Source organism: Phalacrocorax carbo, chromosome 10, assembly GCF_963921805.1.
Source record: "Phalacrocorax carbo chromosome 10, bPhaCar2.1, whole genome shotgun sequence".
NCBI lineage: Eukaryota > Metazoa > Chordata > Aves > Suliformes > Phalacrocoracidae > Phalacrocorax > Phalacrocorax carbo.
This window is the reverse complement of record NC_087522.1, coordinates 16,886,956-16,911,155: the sequence shown is the minus strand read 5'-3', so window position 1 is coordinate 16,911,155 and position 24,200 is coordinate 16,886,956. Positions and strand designations below refer to the sequence as shown.

Below are 24,200 nucleotides of genomic sequence, written 5' to 3'. Positions count from 1 at the left end.
GGGTGCGGGGGGTGCGGGCAGGGAGCGGGCAGCGCGGGCAGGGAGCGGGCGGTGCGGGCAGGGTGCGGGGGGTGCGGGCAGGGAGCGGGCAGCGCGGGCAGGGTGCGGGGGGTGCGGGCAGGGAGCGGGCAGCGCGGGCAGGGAGCGGGCGGTGCGGGCAGGGTGCGGGGGGTGCGGGCAGGGAGCGGGCAGCGCGGGCAGGGTGCGGGGGGTGCGGGCAGGGAGCGGGCAGCGCGGGCAGGGTGCGGGCGGCGCGGGCAGGGTGCGGGCGGTGCGGGCAGGGAGCGGGCAGCGCGGGCAGGGTGCGGGGGGTGCGGGCAGGGAGCGGGCAGCGCGGGCAGGCGCTGCGCGGGCGCGCACGGCGGATGAGCTCACTGCAGTCTCGCCGCCCATGAGCGGCGGGGCTGGAGCCGCCCGGCGCCGAGGGGCGGGGGCGGGCGGGGGCGGGCAGCGGAGCCGCCGCGTCTGCGGGAGCCGCCGCCGCCGCCCCGCCGGGCCGCGCCGGGCAGCGCAGCGGGAGCGCAGCGGGGGAGCGCAGAGGAGCAGCCGGTACTGCCGAGCGCGGAGGAGGCGGCGGCGGCGGCGGGCGGGAGGAGCGCGGCCGAGGGGCCCCGGCGGAGCCGCCGACACCGGCAGGGCCGCGCCCCGGGCTCCGGCAGCGGCTGCCCCGCCCGGCCCCGGGGGGAGCTGGGCCCGGCCCGGCCATGCTCGGCCTGGATGTGTGCGAGGCCGGCGGGCAGCTGCTGGAGCTGCTCTGGCTGGCGCTGTGCTACCGAGGTGAGGGGCGGCGGCGGGCCGGGGGAGCGCGGCCCCGCAGCGGTAGGGCATCGCCCGGGTGCCCCAGGGATGGGCATCGCCGGGGGGCGGTGGGTTGGGCGTCGCCCCGTGCGGGGGAGGGGGGCATCTGCCCTGGGCAGCCGGTGCGTTCCGGAGTGAGTGTCAACCCCAGGCCCCCCGGGGGACCGGAGCACTCCGCTGGGGCAGGGGACCACCCAGCTGCCCCACCCCTTGCCACCTCGGAGCCTGGCCTGTGGCACCCAGCGCACCCCACCCCACCCTGTCCTGCAACCCACGCGGTGGGTGCATCCTTGGGCTGGGAGCCAGCGTGGCAGGGTGCCGCACGCTTCCGTGACAAGCGGGGCACTCTGGGGTGCAGGGCCTCTGCTTTTGCTGGGGGCCCAGAGGTGCAGCAGGACCATCGCTCTGCACCTCGGTCACTGCTGCTGCCCCGGAGACCTGTGCAGCTGGCCCTGTGGCCCGGGGGGCTGAGCATGATGGTCCCTGTCCCAGGCTGTGCCCCCCCCCCACGTTCCCAGGGATGGGGTTTCCAGGGGCTTGGGGACTGCAGAGCTTACAGCAAGAAGAGCAATGGGTGTGGGGGGATGATGCAGCGGGCAGGGCAGAGTCGGGGCAGAGGGGACATCACCTGCCCTTGTGCCTGCCACAGCCTGGCACCCACCAGAGCCACCGTTTGCCCCTGAGCTGTTTTTTCCCCCTGCAGCCACTGGCGGTTTGGGTTTGGGGTGGGAGATGGGGCTGGTGGCTGCCCGGCGGGGTTAGAGGGGGCCACAGGGTGGTGACAAGGACCTTTCTGGGTGACGGAGCATGAAGGGCACCTGCAGACCACGGTGGGTTGCAAATGCCCCCTGGACTGTGTGCACCATGTAGGCACCAGCTCATCTTGCTCCATGACCGTGTAGAAATGCAGCTGGTGACAACGCCTCAGTCTCAGCTGGGCCCTGGGGACATGGAGCCTGGAGGCGCCCCATGGCCCCGAGCGGGGGGACAGCTCAGGTCCCACAGGGGATCACCCACTTCCATCTGTGGCATGTCCCAGCTCAGCTACCCCCTGCCCACCAGTGCCTGTGTGTCACAGGGCAATGGGTGTCCCCCAGGGTGTCCCCGGGGCAGCAAGACTGCCACTGTCTGTCCCCCGCAGACATCATGGCTGACAAGGAGGGGGTGACGCTATCGCTGGAGGAGGAGGAGGATGCCGACATGGCCCTGGCGTACAAGACACCAGAGAAGAAGAGCCTGCGGGAGATCCAGGAGCTGGACCCAGGGGACGAGAGCCTGCGGAAATACAAGCAGGCGCTGCTGGGTGCCATCCCTGCCGCTGTGGGTAAGGCCGGGGGCTGCCTGCTGGAGCTGAGCACCCTGGCACCCAGGCAGGCTGGTGCAGCCTTAGTGGGTGCAGGCAGCTCAGGCATCCCCAGCAGGGAGGGTGCATCCCAGCTGGCGTCGCCCGTGGGTCCTGCCTGTGCCCCCCACCTGTGAGGAGACACCGGCATCCCCCTGCCGACATAACAGCTGCCCAGGGACCCCAGTTGCCTTGGTTACGGGATCACCGCTGCAGTTTCCATAGGAACAGTTAAAAGGGACCGGGAAATTCATTTGGATGACAGAGATGGAGTGAGCAGCCATGGCTGCGGTACCCAGGTGGTGCCCCCTGCTCCCCATGATACCACCCCAGCCTGGTGCTGCCCTCGGTGTCTGCGGGGCCTGGGCCAGGCTGGGGGGCTCCACTGTCCCAGCACCCTGGTGTGCTGGCTGATGGGTGCATGTTGGCAGGGGTGGGGTGTGCAAGCTGGTGAGGTTGGTGCAAACCAGTGGGGTACATGAAGTGTGTGTGCAGGCTGATGGGGCACAAGTGGGCTGGTGGGGTGCAAACTGCTGGTGGGGTGCAGGTTGGGTTGTTGAGGTGCAATTAGGCCAGTGCCCGCCTTGAAGGATGCCTTTGCCTGCCCCTTCCTCCTCCGCAACCCCTTTGGCCTGCTTCCAAATCAGGGAGGATCACACCACAGGAGATACCTGTGGCTGGGCCTTTTTAAATGTGGTCTTACTCCAAAGGCATTGATGCCAAGTTTGGGGCTGGCCTGAGATGCCCCTGGTCTCCTGCATGTTGCCTGGGCTGCCTGGCACTTGCTGACTCCTAATACCTCCACCATGGGCACCGTGGCTCTTTGTGCCATTACAGGGGGCATGGGCAGCCCCCAGGTGCCAGCGGCAGTGGGCTGGGTGCGGGCGGGTAAGGTCTGTGCCCTGCCACTTGTCCCTAGATGCCAGCGTGCCCAACGTGCAGGTGACAAGGCTCACCCTGATGTGCGAGCAGGCGCCGGGGCCCATCACCATGGACTTGACAGGTGAGTGGTGGGGGCACTGATGGGATGAGGAGGAGGAAGGGGTGCCAGGCTCATGGGCCGTCTCCCCGTGCAGGAGACCTGGAGGTGCTGCGAGGCCGGGCCTTTGTGCTGAAGGAGGGGGTGGACTACAGGGTGAAGGTGTCCTTCAAGGTGAGGCGGGTGCATGATGCCCTGCGCCTGCTGGCCAGGTTGGGCACAGCATTGCTACCCTCACACTCCAGGGTCCCAGCCCCATGGGGTCCCTGTTCCCCATGGGTCCCTTTTCCCATGTGTCCCTGCACCATGTGGTCCCTCCTGCCACCCATGGGGTCCCTGCTTTCCCAGGGTCCCTGCCATCTGGGGTCCCTTCTGTCCTGGGGCCTCTGCTCCCCCCGCCTCACCCTCAGGGTCCCTGCCCACTGTGGGGTCCCTGCCACTGTGGGAATCCTTGCTGCCCCCAACATCATTGGCACTCCAAGGTCCCTGCCACCCTGGGGTCCTTACCCGCCTTGGGGTCCTTGCCACCCTTGGGTCCTTGTCCCTCTCAGGGGTTCCAGGCACATTGGGCCCTTGCCTTTCCCAGGGGTCTTTGCACCTCCTGGGTGTCCCTGCCACCCTTAATCTGGCTCAGTGCCCCAGAAGCTGGATCCTGAGCGGTGTGCAGGATGGGGCTTTAGAAGTGGGTCCCCCCTCCAAGGCCAGGGGTCCCCCAGGGCAGGGGGCACCAAGCTGTGGGACAGCATCCATGGCACCCCTGCCCTCTGCCCACAGGTGAACAGGGAGATCGTCTGCGGGCTGCGGTGCCTGCACCTCACCTACCGCCGGGGCCGACCTGGTGAGTGGGGTTGGGGGGCGGGGGTGGTGGTGGTGGGGCTGTGCCACCCAAGTCCACTCAACTGTCCCCCCCTCCCCTTCTTGCCCAGTGGACCGTGATGTCTTCATGGTGGGCAGCTATGCACCACGGGCTGAGGAGTACGAGGTGGTGACGCCAGCAGAGGAGGCACCGCGGGGCTGGCTGGCACGGGGCTTCTACCGCGTTCGCTCCCTCGTCACTGACGATGACAAGACGGAGCATCTCTCCTGGGAGTGGGATCTCTGCATAAAGAAGGCCTGGGAGGACTGACCCCTCCCCCACCCGCACCCTGGTTCCCCCCTGCTGCCAGCTCGGGGACGTGGTGCCTGCCATCCCAGGAGACACCTTGCTGGCACCACTGCGCTTGCCCCGGTCATGTGCAGGGTGGGTGGGTGGGTGGGGGTCCCTTAGTGAGCGGGTGCTCATGGTCGTGGTCTTCGCAACCAAAGTTATTTTTAATTGCTGGTTTTTTTTTAAATACCGACGCCCACCTGATCCCTGCAGTGTCCCCATTGCTGGGGCTGGGGCTGTGACCCTGCCATGGTGGCGCGGTGCCCGCAGGCTGTGCTCTTCCATCGCCATTAAACCCTACAGACTGGTCTCTTACTGGTGTGTCCATGCCCCCACCGCTTCTGCCTGTCCCCCTTGTCCCTGTTCCCATCCTGCTGGCAGGGCCAGGTCCCACTGCAGGGACAGGCATCTGGAAAACAGCCACCTGGTCCTACTGCCTTATCGGCAGTGCCGAGCAGCCAGTAGCGGAGGGCCACGAGCCCCAGGGGACAGGCACCACCCGCCCTGGGGCCCTTATCTGGGTCCTTTCCCCCAGGCACCTGCTTTGGCAACGGTGGTACCATGTGGGGCTGTGGGGCCCGGCTGGTTTGGCTGATGTTGTTGCTGGCCTTCCTGGGCCCGGCACTGGGGGGTGAGGAGGAAGATGGGGAGGTGGTGGCAGAGGAGAAGGATAACATGCTCTCGGATGAGCTTAGGGAGGAGGATGGCGTCCTGCTGCTCCACGAACACAACTTTGCTCGTGCCTTGAGCGAGCACCGGCTGCTGCTGGTGGAATTCTGTAAGTGTTGCCCCGATGCAGGCAGGGATATGGGCAGGGACGTATGTGGGGATGGGTGTGGGCAGGTAATATGGGTGGGGGATACAGGCCAGAGGCATGGGTGTGGCTGTGGGCAGAAGCAGACACATGGGCAGGGGCACAGGCAGGGACACAGGTGCAGGACAGGCCACGGGGTGCGAGTGGGGCAGGGGCATGGGTATGAGTAAGGATAAGGCTATGTCTCAGAGGAGCAGGGGCACAGGGCATGGCATATGACAGGGCAGGGACATGGGGCAGGGGCTTGGGGCATAGGGTGGGGACATGGGGCAGGGACACAGGTGGAAGCACGGGGTGGGGGATGCACAGCAGGGGCATGGGACACAGTAGGGGACACAGGGCAGTGAGACACAGTGGGGGTGGGGGACATGGGCCATGGCACAGGGGACACAGACAGGGGCATGCACTGGAGCTCACCAGGATCATGCAGCCATTACATGCCCTGGCCACCCATCAAGCCCACTCTAGAGACCAGGGACACCCCAAAGCTGTCCCAGGGCTGGCCCTAACACCAATGCTGTCCCCTGCCCGCAGATGCACCGTGGTGTGGGCATTGCCAGCGGTTGGCCCCCGCCTTTGCCCAGGCAGCTGCCATGCTGAGGAACGCGTCCATCCCAGCGTGGCTGGGCAAGGTGGATGCCACAGTGCAGGTAGCCCTGGCCAATGAGTTCGGCATCACCTCCTACCCCACGCTCAAGCTATTCCGCAGTGGCAACCGCACCCACCCCGTCGCCTACACCGGTAGGGCCATGGCACCATGTGATGGCTGGCGGGGGGGTGATAGTGAGAGGGTTGGCAATGTCCTGATGGGGTTTGCAGGGTGGTGATGGTAGGCAGGTGACAGCACGGCAATGATGCATGGGGTGATGACAGGCAGTGCCATGGTGCTGCTGGTGGCAGGTGGGTGACTGGGGCCAATGGCACCGGGGCGGGGTGTGTGGCAGCCCGGCAAGGGGTGGCCAGGGTGATGGCGGGGGCCCCGCTCCGCGTGCCAGGCCACATGGACGCCGAAGGCATCGTGCGCTGGATGCAGCGTCGGGCCAGCCCCAGCGCCACACTGCTGCAGGATGCTGACACTGCCACCGCCTTCATCAGCTCCCAGGACTTGGTGGTCATTGGCTTCTTCAAGGTAGGCTGGAGCGGGTGGGGACTGGATCCGAGCTGTGGCTGTGGCCATTCATGGGGTGGCCCTGCAGGACCTGGGGAGCGAGGCGGCCCAGGCATTTTATGAGGTGGCCCAGGAGCTGGTGGATGTGCCATTTGGTGTGGCTGAAGCAGACGAGCTGTTCCAGGCATACGGGCTGTCGGCTGACACCATCTGCCTCTTCAAGAAGGTGAGGGGATGGGCAGAGGGGTGTGTGGTGGGGGCCGTTCTGGTGTCCTCCTTCTCCCCCCCCACTCTCACCAGCCCCTGCCCCAGCAGTTTGACGAGGGACGGACAGACTTCCCTGTGGACCCAGCGCAGGGGCTGGATGTGGCTGAGCTCACCCAGCTGCTCCGTGTCCACAGCCTGGAGCTGGTGATGGAGTTCACCAATGAGGTATGGCCTGGCCATAGCCCTGTTGCCATCTCTGTCAAGGCCATGGTCCCCTGGCCCTCACCCTCCTCCTGCTCCCCAGACCTCCAATCAGATCTTCGGTGCCAAGATCCCCCACCACATGCTGCTCTTCCTCAACAAGTCATCATCAGCACAGCTGCCACTGCAGGATGGCTTCCAGGCAGCTGCCAGTGCCTTCCGGGGCAAGGTAAGGGGGTCCCGTGGCAGGGACGGGAGGGTGGTCACAGGCCACCCCAGCATCAGTGCTGCCTGTTCCCAACCCAGGTGCTCTTTGTGGTAGTGGATGTGGCTGGGTATGGTGCCGAAGTCCTGCCCTTCTTCGGCCTGACGCCCACTGATGCCCCCACCCTGCGCCTTGTCAAGATGGAGAACAACCACAAGTACCGGATGGACCAGGACGCCTTCTCAGACATGGCCATACGCACCTTCATCCAAGCAGTGCTGGACGGCAAGGTGAAGGTGAGGGATACGGCACCGTGCCAGTCAGCAACAAGGCTCCTTCCCTGTGGTGAGTGGTGGGCTGTTAACCCTGAAGCCTAATGATGGCAGTTTTGCGGTGAACACCAGCCACCTGCTCACTGATGCATGTGCTGCCAGGCCTGAGAATTGGGGTGGGGGTTGTTATGGGAAAGGAGGCAGAAGACCGGTTATGTGGAGAAACACAGAGCTGTGACCGTGGCAGATGGGAAGAGGTGGTCCAAAACGCAGCACAGGAGCACCCCTGGCTGCAGGCTAGCGGACCTCATCCCCATCCCACACTGTGCCCCATAGGGCCCTGTAACTGCTCACCCCAGGCTTTGGCCATCCTGTCTGTCCCTGTAGCCCCACCTGCTGAGCGCTGAGCCCCCCAAGGACTGGGATGCGCGGCCTGTTAAAGTCCTGGTGGGGAAGACCTTCGAGCAGGTGGCATTTGATGAGACCAAGAACGTCTTTGTCAAGTTCTGTAAGTGCTGGGGCTGCCCATGACCCTCCCTGAGCTCTGCACAGGGCTCAGCCCCACACTGTGACAGCCCCCAGCCCTGTCCCCTTTGCCCAGAGGATGCTGCATCCTGACCCTGGCAGAGCCCCGGTCCCCCGGCTTGTACCCCAGCACTGTGCATGTCCTGCAGATGCGCCGTGGTGCTCCCACTGCCAGGCGATGGCAGCTGCCTGGGAGGAGCTGGGTGAGCGCTACAGGGACCACAAGGACATTGTCATCGCTGAACTGGATGCCACAGCCAATGAGCTGGAGAATATCATCATCAATGGCTTCCCCACCCTGCACTACTTCCCCGCAGGCCCAGGCAGAAAGGTGGGGAGGGCACCCATGGGGCCACCCCGGCTCTGCCAGCACCTGGGGGATGGGGTCACTCCTTGTCTCCCATCCCACTGCTCCAGATGGTTGAGTACAAGAGCGTCCGAGATGTGGAGACCTTCTCCAAGTTCCTGGAAAATGGGGGGACACTGCCTGAGGAGCCACCTGCGGTAAGTGAGGTCGTCCCCCCCCCAGGGCCAGGGACCCTACCCGCCTCACCCCAGGGCAGGTCCCAGCCCTTGCTGGGCAGGGGAACAGGTCCTGCGGGATGGGATGTGTCTGTCTGTGCCTCACTGCTCCTCCTCCAGGTGCCCAAGCCACCTGAGAATGAGAACAGCACAGGCAAGGAGGAGCCGAGTCCACTTGGGACGGCCGAAACCCGGGATGAGCTGTGAGCCCTGTCCTGCTCAGGCTCGTGCTATAAACATCCTGGAAACAATGTGGGCTCTGCTCTGTGTCTGCGGCTCCCCAGCATGTCTTAGGGAGCACCCATGTATCTTGGGGATGCAGCAGAGCTGGCAGGTGCTATGACAGGCAAAGCCCCCGCTGCCAGCTGAACCCAGGGAGGGGTGCTGCAAGGGGCTCTCTGCCTCCCTGGGATGCTGAGTCAGCACAGCCCCATGTGTGCTTCAGTGTTCGTCCTGGCAACCCTAAGATGACATGGGGTGGCCGAGGCCACAGAGGGCATGGCCCTAGGGGGTGCCCGTGCTCTCCACACTGGCCTTTGTGCTGGGCTACCAGGGCGCAGGTGATGGGGGACCAGCCGGGGGTCTCTCCTTTGTGGCTCCCAGGCAGCCCTTGCACCCCAGGCCTGGGCTCCACAATCATGTACCAGCCCCAGGGGAGACCCAGAAGCTGCTGTGACAGCCAAGGAAGGCAAGAAGAGCCCAACATGGGGCTCCACACGCTCCTCTTAAGTTTGGCTTGCAGCCTCTGTGATCCCCAGTGTCCCCTTCAAGCCCTGGCACTGTCCCCTCTCCCCTGGGCCTGCTGTTCCCAGACCCGGGCGATTTCCCCCAGGGGCAACATCTTAGTCCCCTGGGGCTGGGACCTGCCTGGCCACCCATCGAGGGAGCCCTCGGCTGCCCCAGCCCTGCCACATGCCTAAGCGCATGGGTGAGAGCAGGGCCCTTTTCCTGACCTGTCCCATCCTCCAGCTGCCCCAGCTGGCTGCTGGGGGTCCAGCTGCCTGCTCCGTGGAGAAGGAAGAAACCAGCAGGCGATGGGACGTGGGGTTTTATTTCATTTTATCCAAGTAACTTTGAAAAGATCATTGTACAAGTCAGCACATGAGAATGCAGAGATGTTGCCGGGGCTGCTCACCCGCTTTACATATTTACAGGGACCCCCCCTGAGGAAAAAAACGGGGGAGATGGCAATCCTGGGCATGTTAACAACCTCACCAGACACAACACCATCAGAATTTAAAAAAACAGGGACGAAAAATGCTCGTAACACTGTTCCCAGGCTGAAAACAATTGCAGATTTTGCTGGACTTCACGTAATGTATAGGCAAGTCACAAAACGGTGTTTTAAAGGCACTCAGTGACATATACAACAGGCTGAGTTGCATCCTGGTGCACAGGGTACTCAGCAGTTCTAACATGCTGCTGCGGCCAAGAGCAGTGCTGGGCAGGGTGAGTGCCACTGTGGAAGCCCCCCAGCTTTGGGGTCCACCCCAATTTCTGGGGGTGGGCAAGGGCTGGTCTCTGAAGGAGCCAGAGCCGGCACAGAGACAGGGCAGGGGACAAGGTGGGGGGGCCACTGGTGCAGCCCCCGGCTTTCTTGCATCCGAGTAAGCCCAGGAGGCTTCCCAGGGTGCCGGCTGCCTCGCTGCGTAACCTGGCCCTACACGAGCCCCACAAACTGGCGTCAACAACCTGCCTTGCTCTTGGCAGTGGGCTGCAGTGCCCTCATACTGCCTCCCTTGAGACACAGAAGTTGACAAAAGACCCAGGACTCATAAAAAATAATTTTTTGTCCTCAGCTTTAGTGTCTAATCAGTTCCCTCCCCTATAATGTTTCTCCTAAAGTGTCCCCTGACCAAAGCTGGAGCTTGGCATCAGGGGCCTGGGCATGTCTGTTCCAGGCACATGGGTGCCAGCCCTCTGCAGAACTGCAGCACCCTCCTGGTGAGCAAACCCTTCTCTGGGGGCACTTGGGGTAAGGGATGAGCATGTGGGCTGTGGGATGCCAGCACCCAGCCCTCTGCCCCAGCTCCGAGCCGGTCCTCGCACTGTAGGAAGTCCCCACCCCCGAGAGCTGGCACCAACCCTTCTATCCCTTGGGGATTTACTCGGTCACAAGAAAGCTCAGGAGGAAAAAAAAAAACCCCAACATCCTACCATGTCCAGCAGCTGAGACTGCCAGGGAGGTGAGAGCCTGACTCATTCCAAATGGCTCAGTAATCTTCAGAGGTGAGCTGGGACCGCAGTCCCTCTGGAGTGGAGCCACCCCTTCCATGCCCCGTAGCGCTCCGAAGCCATCCACGCCGGGGGGGGGACCAGGGCAGGGTGCCATGAAAGCGAGGAGCAGACGGAGTCTGGCAGATGGCTGTACACTTTGGGCGAGTTCTGCAGTACCTGTATGTTTTACATTTACATAAGAGCACTGTGACATTGGAAATATTTTCCTTTTATTACAATATATCAAAAATATGCAGCTTTAGTAAACAAGGTCATATTACACTTTCTAATGCACTGTACAATGCTACATTACACTTATATTCGGTATGGAGAGGGAGCCCAGGCTCCCACTGGCAGGTTCGTGGGGTGAAAGGTCGTCCACCAGCAACCTGGAGCTTGCTCAGGTCTGTGCCAGAGCAGGCTGTCACCCTCCACTCCAGGCTTGCAGTAGCACCACCAGCGTTTGCCCCAAGCCCTCTCCTCAGGTCCCAGAGTCTTTCACAGTCCTGTCCTCATGCCTCAGCAGCCCTGGAGCTTAGTCAATCTTTTCCACCTTCCCGATGATCTTCTCTTCGAAGATGGGCAGGATGGTGTCATCCTCCCGCACCTCCTCAAAGACCACACCACAGTCGAACTCGTCACTCACTTTCTTAAAGTAATACCTGAAAAACCAGAAACATGGGGGCAGAGAGGAAAAAAAGCAGGTGAATGGTCATGAGGGCACCACAGTCCCCAAACCTGGGTAGTGCCCTTCCATGGCTCTGAGGTTGTGGTGCATGGGGAGCAGCTCCCCCAGATATAGAGGCAGCTGGGGCCATACTTCTGACCCTGCCCTCACCCAGTGAGCAAAAAAGAGCGGTCAGGATCCATGCTGACAAATTCAGGAGCTCCAGTCCTGAATCCAAGCCCATTCACAGCTCTCTCAAAAGCAGTGGCTGAAGGCACCCATGTTGGTGGAGGATTTCTAGGCAGGCTTTCCCATGGCAGCTCCTACTTGGAAGGGAAAAACCTGGAGAGCTACATGCCCCATACCTGGCTCCTTTGGGACTCTGGCAGGACCCAACCACCTTGTCCTCACCGGAGTAAACTCCGTGAGGAACCAAAATTGGAAACTGGAGGGTTTCCCACAGCATCACTGAGCACCAGCTGATGCTGCTCCTCACCAGCCCAGGACCCTGCAGGGCAGCTCAGCAGCTTGTGTTGAAGGTGCAAACCATGATGCAGGACTCTTCTGCTACAAAATCCAATCTCCCTCATCCCTGTAACCTGCCTCTTCAACAGCCAAGGCACCTTGGCTGTGCTGCCACATCCCCACCAGTGCATGCCCTGCAGGAGCCCTCTTGAAAAGCTCCAGGAGCGCCCCTGACCTAACTCCACCACACTCCTTCACTTTAGAGGGGACAACACTGCTGTGTCCTGGCAGCGGCATCTGCCAGGGGTCACTTACAGTCTGCTGGCACCACATCTCATGAGGCAAGCAGCCCTTACCTGTAGTTCCCTTTCTTGGTCAGCAGCTCCTTGAACTGTCCCAGTGTCACGACACGCCCTTTGACAAGGGTGCGGTAAGGGATCGGCTCTCCGCAGAAGTAGTAAGCGACCACGATGTTCTCGCATGGCTGGGACGCGCCACTGCCTGGTCTCTTCTGGGGCTTCAACCTGCCATATAAAAGTACAAAGGAACCCACTGAGTATCAGCCTACCTGCCAGTGTGGGCAGGCCTGACAGCCCGTATCTGCAGAGCCTGGATGGAGATGCTGAATTAGCACCCAGGGCCCTCAAGAGCACCCTTTGCTCCAACCACCAGCTCTCTTGGCATGCAGCCGCATGCTGATGCTCGTGAAGGAGTGAACAGCACTTGGAAAGGCTGGATGGGGCCAGACGGCAGCTACAAGGAGAGCACAGGCTCTAGCTTAGCCCCTTTGTGCTGAAGAAACCCGTCCCTGGGCTTTGAGAGGGGATGGCCCTTCCTGCAGCACACCACTGCCGTCAGGAGTCATCAGTAAGCTCTGGGCAAGGTGGAGCATCCCAAGCCCACAGCAGCAGTCCCAGGTCACCATCAGCATGCTCCATCGTGTGCACCGAGCACCCAGGGCCAGATGTGCACTTGGGGGCCATAATACAAACACTGCTCAGACCACTCTGAATTATTGCTGCCATGGCCAAAATAGCTCAGCACAGCTTTCCACTGACCTACATCTGCAGGGCTGTGCAGACAGGACCACTCCTGCTCCCCGTGGCTCCCCTGGGCACCTCTCCCAGCGTAGATGGAGTTTGGAGGGGATAGAGCTCCCAGCAGGAAATGCCCTGGAGGCTTTGCTGCCTGTCCCTCCTGTGCACCTCAGTGGCTTTAAACCTCCTGTATTTTCTTTACTCTCAGGATGTTGGTCTGGTTGCTGCTTCCAGCCCACACACTGGGGTTCTGCTACGTGCTGCCATCACTAGACTGAAAGCATGAGCCCAGTCCTAACTCCATTTTCAGAGGTAGACAAAAGTAGCAATAATAAAAATCAGGGTACTTTGCTCTTCTGTAGAGCCTTTCATCTGGGGTGCCATAAATGCTGCACAAACTTTGCAGCAGCCTACACAAATTGGTAACTTGGCATGTGTGGTCTAAGCCAGAGGCAGTCTTCTCTTTCAAAGTCACATAAAACAAATTTGGCAGCTTAAAAAAATTATTTAAAAAGCACACTGGACAAAAAAGATGATTTTATATTTACATGACTGGAAAGTTGCTATAAAAACCAGAATTTGCCAAGCACATGAGGTAATCGTAGTTTTGGAAATAACTCTGACCCTAACCTTTAAACACTGGCTCATGGGCAGAGCACCTTTTTAATGGCATGCCCACATAAACATCAGCACTGCAAACTGAGACCAGACACAATCTTTTCACCTCTTTCAAAAGGCATGAGAGGTCTAAAGTTCAACTGAACAACCCTCCTGGTGCCTGCTCTGCCTGGGAGACCTCTGGAGAAGATGCAGCATCCTGAGAGGCAAGGGTCCACTCCTGGGCCAGCAGAGGTCTCGGAGCCTCTCCCGTTGCCGTATCAAAGCACAGGATGCCCTTTAGCTAGAAAAACATTATGGAATTGAATCATCCTTGGAAAAAACCAGGGGCATTTAAAGGAAAAATGGGTCATAAATTCAGGCAAATTCTGTGAACCCTGTGAGCCAAAAGTTAATTGAAGGGGTTTGGAAAACCTCAGAGTCCCTAAGCTTCTCTTAATCCTGCTAGAAACAAGCTGTGACTAAGAGAGAGCTGCTGCATGCCCAGGGACCTGGGGACACAGCTACGTGCCTTGCACAGGCAGCAAAGCCAGTTCCCCTGGGGGCTGCTGTTCTCCTTTTCCTGGGGAGATGGAGAGGACCCCGCCCAAGCTCTGCCATGGTAGAAGCAAGAGGGGGACCATGCCAGTGGCTGGGAGCCTTCCTCCTGCTGCCACGTAATCATCCCTGAAAGGCTGTTTCTGAACATGCTCAGCCTGGCTCCAGTGCTCACCCTTTTCCAGAGCAGAGATGTGCTCAAAAATGATGCCTGAAACGACGCCCAAAGGCAGAAACTCTGCACTGCTTCACAGAGCTAGAGTTAAAAACATGGTTCTGGATCACCTGCTTTTGCCATAAATCAAAGCAGGGTGGATGGCTGTGGTGCCTCTGAACTCCTGGGGCCGAACAAAACTGTGCAGCAGGACTGGCCAGCCAGGAGCACAATAAACATGCATCCTGAACCACAGCCACCGATCTCTAGCAGGCTGAAAGAAGGCTGATGAATAAGGAAGTACTGAAAATGTAATTTTCCAAGAGTTTCTCTCAGGAGAGCAACACAACACAATTGTCTCTGCTTTTGTCATTGCCAAGAGATCTCCTGAGCCTAGGGCTTACCCAAACAGGCCACCAGACCATGTCTGAGCTCTGCCTCATTAAAGCTTCTACCTGTATCCATCTCCTAGGTGGCAACGTGATCCAGAAACACAGCCAGGTGCCACCACCCTGCCCCTTCTGGGATCAGCTCCCTTTGCTGCATTTGTCACATATATGAAATATTATCCAGCAAGGGAATAGCAGCACTCATCTGACCTACTGCATCTGCACTTCACGACCCACTGTGATTTTTTTAGCTGTATAACCCAGTGGTGCTGTGCTAGAGAAACTAAGCCTGGGCTAGAGCACCAATCCAACCTCGCTGTGATGCAGAGGCGAAGCGTCCAGCTAGCTCCAACTCAGCCCTGGGGCTGGAGAGCCTTGGAAAGGCTGAAATGCACCCAGCAGATGTTACCTCAGGAGGTCTCCCAGTGGCCAGCTCTGCTCCTCTTCCAGGCTTGGCCCAACCCAATTAATTCCAAACCAAGCTCATGCTAACCTTCTTGTTGCTTGCAGAAATCTTTTCCCTGAAGAGCTGGTATTAATTACTTCATCCAGCTGTGAACATAAGTGAACTATGACACTGAGCTACAGAAAATGGCTCAAAACCTGGCTGTACATGGAAGAAACCTGATGGTCACTGGGACGCCAATGCTGGGCATGCTGGATCTGCAGGTCACTCAGTAGTGGACAATTAATCCTGCATTGCTTGCTAGCAGCAGCCAGGTAGCTATCTCAGAGATCAACAACCCTCCAAATGCTGCAGAATAGGAGAGAAAGGCTTTTTCTGCAATAGAAGTGTGATTTCTGGAAGAATACTTACTATTTCCAGTAAGTACAGGCACTACAGGTGCACCTCTTTTATTTCTAGTGGGGCAGTGCTGGTATGGGAGTGGGGCTACCCAGCCAGGGCAGCAGGCAGTTAGCTGAGGAAGGCCACTGCTGGTGAGGGCTGTGCTGGAGGAGAGTGGCTGGTAAGGTAACTGTGCCAGCAAGGTGAGCTTGGCTGTACAAAGCTGGCATGTTGCACTCTCCTCCTGTGGCCAGCTCAAGCCTGTGCCTCAAGGACACCTCTGGGCTTACCTCCACCTCCCATGCTCTGTGGCTTCCCCAAGGCTGCCGATGAACCTGGACACAGGCTCCCATTTCCCAGAGCTCTCCAGAGCTCCTGACTGAAATAAACAGTGTTTTCACATTAAATCCCCTCTCCATTTCTCCCTAGCTCCCCAGTCAGCTTTGGGCAGCCTCTCAGACTTGGGGTCTATTTTCAGACATTCCCTGTGCTAACCATAACAGGAGCTCTCTAAAAAGCTGCTAGCTCAGGCATGCTTCAGCTGGAGCACTCAATCCTGCCAAAACCTAGGAGAGAGATTTCAACACCCAGAAACCCCTGGATCCCTGGGGACCACTGCATCCACTCTTGCCTGCTACTGGACACAGGCACATCTGCTCTCCATGAGCAGTTTCCCCCCGGTGAACACAGCTCCATGGTTTTCCACACATGGGCAGGTAGCTGGGATCCCTGCATCACCAGAAGAAGAGCCGGACCTCATGGGGAGGCAGCGTAAGCAGAGCAGCCCAGCACTGGGAGTGCTCAGCCTGTCCTCCCACTGGCCTGCACGGCATTTACCACGATGCCATGGGGTTCCTACAAAAACTACACCAAGTTATTATTACAGTATTAACTGCATATGCATATAGTCCAGGTCAGTGTTTCCAAACTGTGTATCTGCATCTAGACATTTCTGGGGAAGGTGCATGAAATTAGTATGACTATAAATGACTCAACTAATAAACACTACCCAGTTACACCAACTGAAAGGTAGATCAAATAAACTTGGCTTAACCTGACTTGGGAGAGCCCTCTAATTACCTGGCTTTCAATCAATGCTCTGACATAAATAGGCAGAAGTCTGCTACATGGTCACTGCAAGCAAAAATAATTGGAGCTCAGCAATTCAAAGAGCTTCTTTTTAAAAATACAGTTATGTTTCTAAGAGTCAGACACCAAGGTTTCAAGTTTTCAGAATACAACTATAAAGCTGTGAAAGGTTTTTAATTGACAGAGTGTTTTTTAGCTGTTAACAGTAATTATCTAGCACTTCCAAAACACTTTTCATCAGAGAGCTCCATGGGCCTTGCAAATAATCTTCCCTGAAAGATAACACAGGAGCAGGAGAATTAGCTCTGCAACAGGCATTAAGCTGAGTCACAAAATGATGCAGTGACTTGGACAGGGCCATGCAGAGTCAGTGCTGCTGCAGCGGGACTACAGTGTAGTGCTCCCATCCAGATGCCACAAGCAGCCTTTGCTGTAAGACCGCAGGAGATGTAGATAACAAGCAAATACATATTCTCCTTCTGCAGTTAATTTTGCTGCATCCTGCTAAATTCTGCTCCTGCACCAACCTTTGAAATAATCTTGTGAGTGTGAATGAGCAGAGAGTCAGCAAGTACCAGGGGAGAGAGCTCTCCCGTACCACACCCTGTCTAGACAGGCACCACCTGCCCAGCTCCTCCTCAAGCTCTGAGCAGCCCCTTCTCCACCCTTTTAGGAGCATTTCCAGCCTCTCCATCCACAAACCACAAGACCAGGCCCTCAAGGTGGGTTTTGGCACTTGCACCACCACGGCAGAGGGACTGGGGCAGCTTTCTCTGACCTCTCTGCATGTGCCTCCACCTAGCTGATGCTGGTAGCTGGAGACCAGAGCAGAGGGCAGTGGAGATCTCCCTCAGCTGCCCACCTTGAAAGCAGTCCCCCCTTTCCCTCCCACGCACAGCCATACCCCATCACCGTACCTTTGCTTAAGGGGGAGTTTTCCAGCCCTTTTTTCCTCCTCCTCCAACCTCCTGCGAGCTTCTTCCAGCTGGGTGAGAGGGTTGGGGGCTGGATTGGGTGGCATGGTAGGATCTTGGATGAAGGGGTGAGAAGGCTGGACGACGTTCCGGAGCTGTGCACTGACCCACGGATGCACAGCAACAGGTCGCTCAATGGAGAGGGGTCGGACCATATCGTGGGGCAGCTGCTTCTTAGCACCTGAAGAGCTACACACAAACACACAAACACAAAGGTTTTACATGGACCGCCGAGCTGCTTTGGACAGACACACAGTCACTCCTAGATGGACCTACTGCTTCTGCAGCCGGACCCGGGCACCACTGGGAAGTTCCTTACAGCATGGATTCCAAAGGAAAGAGAAGATTTCAGGACAGCAAGTCCTGAAGGGGTGAGCAACCCAACCCTGACACAAAGCCCACATATCTGTTTAAGGGCTCTCATCAAGTCCACAATACATAAAAATAAAACCAGCAAAAGGCAGCTCCACCATTTGTGACATTCCTCCAGAAGATGCCCTCCCTTGTGCTGCTGGCATTCCCAGGTTGGGAGCTTCTCCATGAACTGCTTGTCAGCATCCCAGGGATGTGCTTGTCCTTCCAGCAGCAGAATGTGCTGCCTGACTTCACAGTGGCCTGGCACTGCCCATGGCTCTGGCACTTGGCCCCAGCTGCCTGCAGTACCACCCACCCTGGCCTCTATCATCAAGCAAAACAAACCACCACCAGTCTCACCACTCAACCACCAGTGCAGTTGTGTCAGAGGGGACAAGACCCCAGATCCCTCTCGTCAACACCTGGCAAGCACTGCCAAGTGACAGGCCAGGGACTGACCAGACTGTGATTAAGGATCCATGCCTGCAGGAGATCTGCTTGACTCCAGAACGATTCCTGGGACAGTCATGTCCTTGGCTCCACTCTAGGCAGGTGAGGCCATCCCAGAGGATGCTACCAGCAAGCTGAAACTCTGGGCAATCCTGAGCTGTGCTAAACTGCTTACTCAGGGCCAATGGCACCAGTGCAACAGGTCCAACATTTCTATCAGCACCTTGCAGGAGTAACAGGCATTTACATACAGCAAATGCTTAAAGGAAAAACACTGCCTGCTGTGTGCCGCCTTATACACCTCGGAACCACAGCAGCAATTTGTGAAATTTCCCTGGGGCTGCAACTTCTCTGCCACAGCCGCAAGTCATCCTTCAGAAAAAAACTGCCCCCCTAGCAATCCTCAGGCTCCAAAAGGTCTAAACCCTTGTGTCTGGAGGATTCTTGTCTTCCCAAGATCTCCAGGAACAAGGCAGACTGCCAGACAGCCTAGACACACATGCCTTGTGCAGGAGATGCAATACAACAGTGTGAAGACCCCTCCCTCTTGCCAGCCCTTACCCATGGTTTGTTTTCTTATGCCTGCTGATCTCCTTCTCTCCTTCTATGATCCACTGAAGGATCTTCTGGTTTCTCTCCACATCTTCAGGAGATCCTGGCATCTCATAGCTGGCACCATCACTTTTCCCTGAATCGGTCTTCTTAACATTTCTTTTTGAGAGCAGACTTGCTTTCCCACTGCAAGAACAAAGCTTGAGACATTAGCTCTTTGCCTAAGCCAAACCACTGCAGACCACAGCAGAGGATGGACATGTCTATCTCCAGACGTACTCAACCCTGCTGAGGTCTGGTGCTGCCTGCAGTGCAGATGTGGTCCTGGTTGCCTTCCACAGCCCCCTGGCTCTACCACAGCTCAAACCAACCATGACGCAGTTGAGGCTTAGAGCAAGACTGGCCAGACCTAGGCACAGCAGGCTTCTCCGTTCAGCACCTGCGGGGAAAGGGAGCTTCTCCTCTGGCCAAATAAGCCACAGCAATGTGGCAAAAAGCCCAGCAGATCTCCTGCCACACGAAGGGTTGTGTTAAACCCCCGGCTCTTTGCTCACAGCAGGAAGTTCATGCTGGTGCTGCAATTCACCAGCTCCCTCTCCACAGCAGACCACTGCTTGAAACCTGAGCCCTTCCCATCACCTCCCAGATTCACTGATACCCCAAAGTGCTGATTTGCCATGCCCAGCATTCGCTTCTCACCCTGATTCGAAACGAGGCTTCACATCATGGTGGAAGACCACATCCTAGCAGGGTGGGCTGCCTTCTGTGGGCTCTCATGCACTGGGAAGCCCAACCACATTGAACACTGTAGTCAGATGGATGCCAAGCAGCAGCTGACACTCTGGCTGTGCTTATGGCTGCAACAAAGGCTCCTACAGAAACTCCACCACTCCTTGCTCACATCCATGCCCACATGTCCAGCTGGGCAGTCCCATGCTTATGAGGCCATGCAGAATTCACCCGTGCTGGCCTGTCATTGCCACAGCCTGTAATTTCATAGGATACTCACCTACTTTACTCTGTAGGACCTTCCTACTTCTGAGTGCTAACACGTGCAGGAAAAATAACCTTAACACCACAGAGGAGTAACAGGCCCTCAGACAGCTTTGCTGATTCTTGGGGGAAAAAGCCTGGAGAGGGGTTGCTAATGATCTAAAAAGGCAGGGCAAACTGACAACTTTCTTCTCCCCACATGAGGACTAGTGGGTATCATCAAATGAAATTCTCCAGCAGCAGGTTCAGTGCAAACAACAACAACAAAAAAGCCTTTTTTTCTGCAGGTTGCAATCAACCTGCAGCCGCAGCAGGCTGGGGAGATAGAAGCCCAGCTGGATTCAACAAGCAGCCAGACAAACCACTGCAAGGGACTGCTGGTTGCCAAACAAGACTGTTCAGATGCAAACTGTTGTCTTGTAAAGCTCCTAACCTGGGGACTGTCAGGAACTGGGAATTTGTACCAGAGGAAAGACAGCTTTGAATGAGCCCTCTTACAATTCCCTTAAATATATGCTGTAGTTGCTGCTAGAGAGAAGTCCTGTGTCAAGATGGGGCTTTGGGCTATGCTTATGCTCTGTTGAAGCAACAACCCTTTTCCCATAGAAACAGGGCAGATTTAAGTGTTTCTCCCCCCTGGAGAGCAGTTTGCTTCAGCTGCCCCTGTGCTCTGCCTCCCTCCTGCCGCCCCAGAAAGCTGGTCCTGCCCAGCCTTTACTAAATAATATTCCACCCTGGTATGCTGCAAAGCAACACCCCAAACCCACAGCCTTGGGAAGCCAGCTGTACTCAGGATGAGCACAACGGTCCCCTGCAGCTGCTCTAGCACCATCCCTTATCCCACACAGCCCCGAGCTCCGCTCTCACCTTTGCAGTCCAGCAAAACCTGCTGCAGCGGAGAAGTAGCTTTGCTCCTCCCCTCAGCACAGAGGGGATGGAGGAATTCAGATGGCCAAGGGAAGATGGACAAAAGCCCGTAAGGCAGCAAAATGGCTTTTCTGGGCAGAGGGTCCCCTACCCTGGAGGACCTCCCCTTGTGACAGGACGCCACAGCAGCACCACAGCATCCATTGCTTTGTTGTGAAGAGAAATGAGCCCTTCTGGTGAATGGGTTAGGCCTTGCAATAAGGAGAGCTCTTTTGTCCTCTCATGAACACCTTAGCATATTGATTTCTGTTACCCAGACCCCACGACACAGCCCTATTCTTAGCAACTCCTTATGCACAGGGAAGTAGACCTGCATCTGCAATTTCTAAGCACCTCCACTGCTTTAAGGAGCAGAAAACCTACTTTACATCCAAGTCCATTAAAAATCCTGGTTAAAGGGTGTCTTTCAGCACCAGATCACAGAAATAAAAAGGGGTCTGTAAGGGTTATCAGGGGGCATACCTGTTTCTGAAGGGGAAGAGCAGTGGGAAGCCCTCAAACCATGTCCCAGCATAGGCTTTCACAAGAAAATGTGGTTCAGCCACTGTTTCACCGACATGCTACAGCCCGTTTATGAAAGAGCTTCCTAGAGAAGCCACAGCTCTGGGACTCCTGTTGGGTGTTGCCTTGACTCACCTGTAGCCTAAAGAGTCCATGGGGACAGGGGCCATGCCCAAGTTTTCAGTGTAGTTTCGTGATTTTGTTGCATAGTTATGTGAATCTACATTCCAAGTAAAGCTGTTCTGCACTCGTTGCGTGGCCTCGGCCTCGATCTGCTCTTTTGGTTTCATCACACTATGGTGATGGATGTGGTGGTAGATATGTTTATGGTGGTATAAGTTAGCTGCATCCAGTTTCATTCCTGATTTTGTTGTGTGCTTGCCATGCCCTGGAGGAATTGTTCCTAGTGTCCCTGACAGCTTTCCTAAGTGGCCGCTTTCCGGGGACCGTGGCTTAGGAGAGTGGCGGCCAGGTCCTGGAGACTGGCAGCCTGGTGTTTTCATGACACGCTGTACATGTTCATCAAGGATGCTTTCTGGGTTTTCTTCGTGGGCGTCTCTCATCTGCATCCCAGCACAGCCCATCTCAGAGTAACGAGGAGCGAAGTGATGAAAGGCTTGGGCGGAAGGCATCTTGTGGCTAATGACTGAGGGACCAGAAGAGATATCTGCATCCTCACCTTCTTCTTCCTGCAAGAAACACAAGGACAATCAGAAAATGACAGCAGAGTGGTGAAAGCAGTCCCTGGTCCCATATCCCACTCGCAGAAGGACTGCCAACCCTTGGGTCAGGCCTGGCTTAGTCCAGCCAGGTCTTGAAAAACCTTCAAGATGGTGACCCACCACTCCTCTGGAGACCTGTCCCAGACTGTGCCACACTCCTGCAGAAAATTTCCTAATGCTCAACCCAAGCCTGTGTAGTCTTGCTGCCACCAAGCAGAGCTGCTCAGGTCTCCATACCTGCTTTTTGAGCCACCATTAGCAAGGGTCTCCACTCATTACCCAAAGAAACCAAGGCAACCTCTGACAGGCAGTCCACACATCACAACCAGGGTTTACAGATGCAGCTTTCTGACATGTGTAACAATTCAATCAGATGTATGAGCGGGCAGAGCCTTACTAAAAAGCTCCCTAAGTCTCTTGATGGTGATTCTGTAACAACCAACAGTGGAGGAAACACAACTTACCACACTGTACCTGCAACATCCTACGAGCCTTCAGTAAGGCACTGCTTCAAAGCCCATCAGGTAAAGACCAAAGTTAGAGGATATGTGGCAAAACAGTTCTCGAGTCAGGCAAGACAAGAGGGGTTTCTCACCTGAATGACTATTTCACAAGGCAAAGCCAACATCAGGCTTGTAACAGGAGGGAGCAACTGAAGGTTGACAGCAGCATGAATGGTTTTGAAAATCAAACACTGATTTCTCCTGGGCATGCTAAGGCTGGAGTAAAATACTTCACACAGATAAAGAAATGGGCTGGAACTGCTTGTTCTTGTAGTTCACAACAGTCTAGGACATGCTGTTAGCGGCTCTTAAGTCCTTGCCAGGAAGAATAAAACTCCTCTATGCTGACAGCCACAGTTTTGATGCTGACAAACTACTTTATGCTCCAACATAAACTCAGATATTTATGAATTTTCTTTATTGGAAGTCAGGATTCCTATTTTTTTTAATTACATAAGCAGGATTCCAGTGAGTCCTTTAATCCAGCTCTCTTTTCTTCCTTTGGCACAGCAAAGAAATCAGCTGCAGTGCAGGGTATCTCTGCCCTGCCAGATAAACGTATCTGCTAGAAAACACTGACTTCCATCAGCTTTGCCTGTCAGATGTCATCATCCATCACTTGCTAACCAGCTTCAAAGTTTCAGCTGCCAACCACACAGCAAGAAAGCAAATAACAGACTTCCTCCCAGTGTCACACCTTGGGGTACAAACCTGAAGCAGGGACAAAGCCAGGCTTTGAAAGTGCCAAAGGCGTGGGTGTTGCAAACCTGGGGGTGTGACATGATGCCCACGTCTGGAGGGGACACACAACTTTCTAATAAATCTCTTTGAAGAACTTCAGAGGCACCTTTCATCTACAGCCACAATGCTGCAGCCTGCCAGCTGCTGTCTCTGGGCACCTAGCTCAGGGACAAGAAAAGATGAAGGATGTGCTGACTAAATCCCTACCACTGGGGTAAGTATTTATTAACAGTTTATGGTAACCCAGTGACATGCTCAGCACCTGGGAGGCTTTTAGGGCTGGTGCCTACTTTCAAGAAAACTCTTACGTTTAAACACCAACTAATGTGCAAGGCAAGATCTAACCCTGGCACAGATCCCTGAGGAATGGCAGTGCATCCCTTCTGCTTAGAGCTCAGAGCTCTGGCAGTGCTGTTTGACTGGTGAAGGGTGGCATGAGACTGACAACCCAGGGTGGTCCAGCCAAAGGGGTGCCTGGGATTTGGGAAATCCTCTGGCTGCCTGGAACTCCATTTTGTGGATAACTGGGATCTGGTACTTTGCTTTGCTCCAAGACTGACATCAGGGTGGGCTAATGGAAGGAGAGATACATTGGCTCACTCTCAGTTTGCCTTGGCTCAGCTCGTCTATGTCACTGAGCACGAGATCTGGACCCCAAGCAGGTCCTCAGACAGGAGCAAGTGCTGCTGGGGTTGATGGTATGCAGGCAAGCCCTGGGGCAGCTGGCTTCCCACACCCTAGCACTGGTCCTCAGCCTCACATCAGGTAGGAAAGCTCCAACGGTGAGAAAATGGCAGCTAATGAAGGAATTGGTATGCCTATCCCAAGCTGCCCTCTCTCCTCAAGCAGGGCAAAGGTTCAAATCAAGACTGCAGATACCAATTCTGCTGAATCTTTTCACCACGCTCAGTCTGCAGTGAAAAAACTGACATATGGCACAAGGTCGGAGCAGTCCAAACTGGGATTTGTATACGGCAGAGCCAAGCCTTGGCTCAGCTACAGGCTCTGGTGCATTGCAAGGTGCTCCTTCCCTGAGCTACCCAACAGCAGTATATGCCTGGCAATGCAGTAGCAGCCTTCCCTCCCACCCAAACCTTCTCGCACCCAGCTTGCGCAAGCCTGCTGTCTAACCTGCATCCCTTTGCCCACTGAGCACCCTTGCCTTGCCCATGGCCAAGACAACTACACGACCAAGGAGGCACAGGCAAGAGGCAGTAACTGCAGCGTTTTACATCAAAGAAACCTGTGGGTCTGGGGAGCAGCCTCCACCATGGGCTCAGCTTTCCTGGGCACAGGGGTGGTGTGGACTCTGGAGCCATGTTTCAGCATCTCACTGCTGTGAGCTGGGCAAAGCTTGGTGGTGTGTGCAGCCTCTAGCTGGGTGGGGAAGCCCTGGGTGCCAT

General features: G+C 56.8%; 3 protein-coding genes across 6 annotated transcripts in view; 2 read left to right on the top strand and 1 right to left on the bottom strand.

The window, feature by feature from the left end:
• Nucleotides 1-410: 410 nt before the first annotated feature.
• ARHGDIG (Rho GDP dissociation inhibitor gamma) lies at nucleotides 411-4,581 on the top strand. Its single transcript, XM_064462035.1, has 6 exons — nucleotides 411-777; nucleotides 1,940-2,122; nucleotides 3,060-3,143; nucleotides 3,217-3,293; nucleotides 3,894-3,957; nucleotides 4,046-4,581. The coding sequence occupies exons 1-6, from the start codon at nucleotides 705-707 to the stop codon at nucleotides 4,243-4,245; spliced, it is 681 nt and encodes a 226-aa protein (XP_064318105.1). The 5' UTR covers nucleotides 411-704; the 3' UTR covers nucleotides 4,246-4,581.
• Nucleotides 4,582-4,714: 133 nt separating this feature from the next.
• Nucleotides 4,715-8,389, top strand: PDIA2 (protein disulfide isomerase family A member 2). 3 transcript variants are annotated; one of them, XM_064462032.1, is made up of 11 exons: nucleotides 4,715-5,044; nucleotides 5,615-5,821; nucleotides 6,076-6,209; nucleotides 6,277-6,414; nucleotides 6,501-6,620; nucleotides 6,700-6,825; nucleotides 6,903-7,097; nucleotides 7,461-7,581; nucleotides 7,748-7,929; nucleotides 8,016-8,102; nucleotides 8,241-8,389. In XM_064462032.1, the coding sequence occupies exons 1-11, from the start codon at nucleotides 4,828-4,830 to the stop codon at nucleotides 8,325-8,327; spliced, it is 1,614 nt and encodes a 537-aa protein (XP_064318102.1). In that variant the 5' UTR covers nucleotides 4,715-4,827; the 3' UTR covers nucleotides 8,328-8,389. The 3 variants fall into 3 exon arrangements, with proteins under 3 accessions (XP_064318102.1, XP_064318101.1, XP_064318104.1); XM_064462031.1 differs by having other exon boundaries at nucleotides 6,489-6,620; XM_064462034.1 differs by having other exon boundaries at nucleotides 6,504-6,620; nucleotides 8,241-8,385.
• Nucleotides 8,390-9,152: 763 nt separating this feature from the next.
• The window catches only part of AXIN1 (axin 1), a 74,618-nt gene continuing 59,570 nt past the window's right edge, over nucleotides 9,153-24,200 (bottom strand). Inside the window, exons 6-10 of one of the 2 annotated variants that reach the window (XM_064462029.1) lie at nucleotides 20,967-21,520; nucleotides 18,420-18,596; nucleotides 16,998-17,243; nucleotides 11,826-11,993; nucleotides 9,153-10,999 (exon numbers count right to left, since the gene is read on the bottom strand). In XM_064462029.1, coding sequence (XP_064318099.1) covers nucleotides 10,873-10,999; nucleotides 11,826-11,993; nucleotides 16,998-17,243; nucleotides 18,420-18,596; nucleotides 20,967-21,520 — 1,272 coding nt within the window. In that variant the 3' untranslated portion in view covers nucleotides 9,153-10,872. The remainder of the gene's footprint in view (nucleotides 11,000-11,825; nucleotides 11,994-16,997; nucleotides 17,244-18,419; nucleotides 18,597-20,966; nucleotides 21,521-24,200) is intronic. The other variant, XM_064462030.1, reaches the window with a different exon arrangement.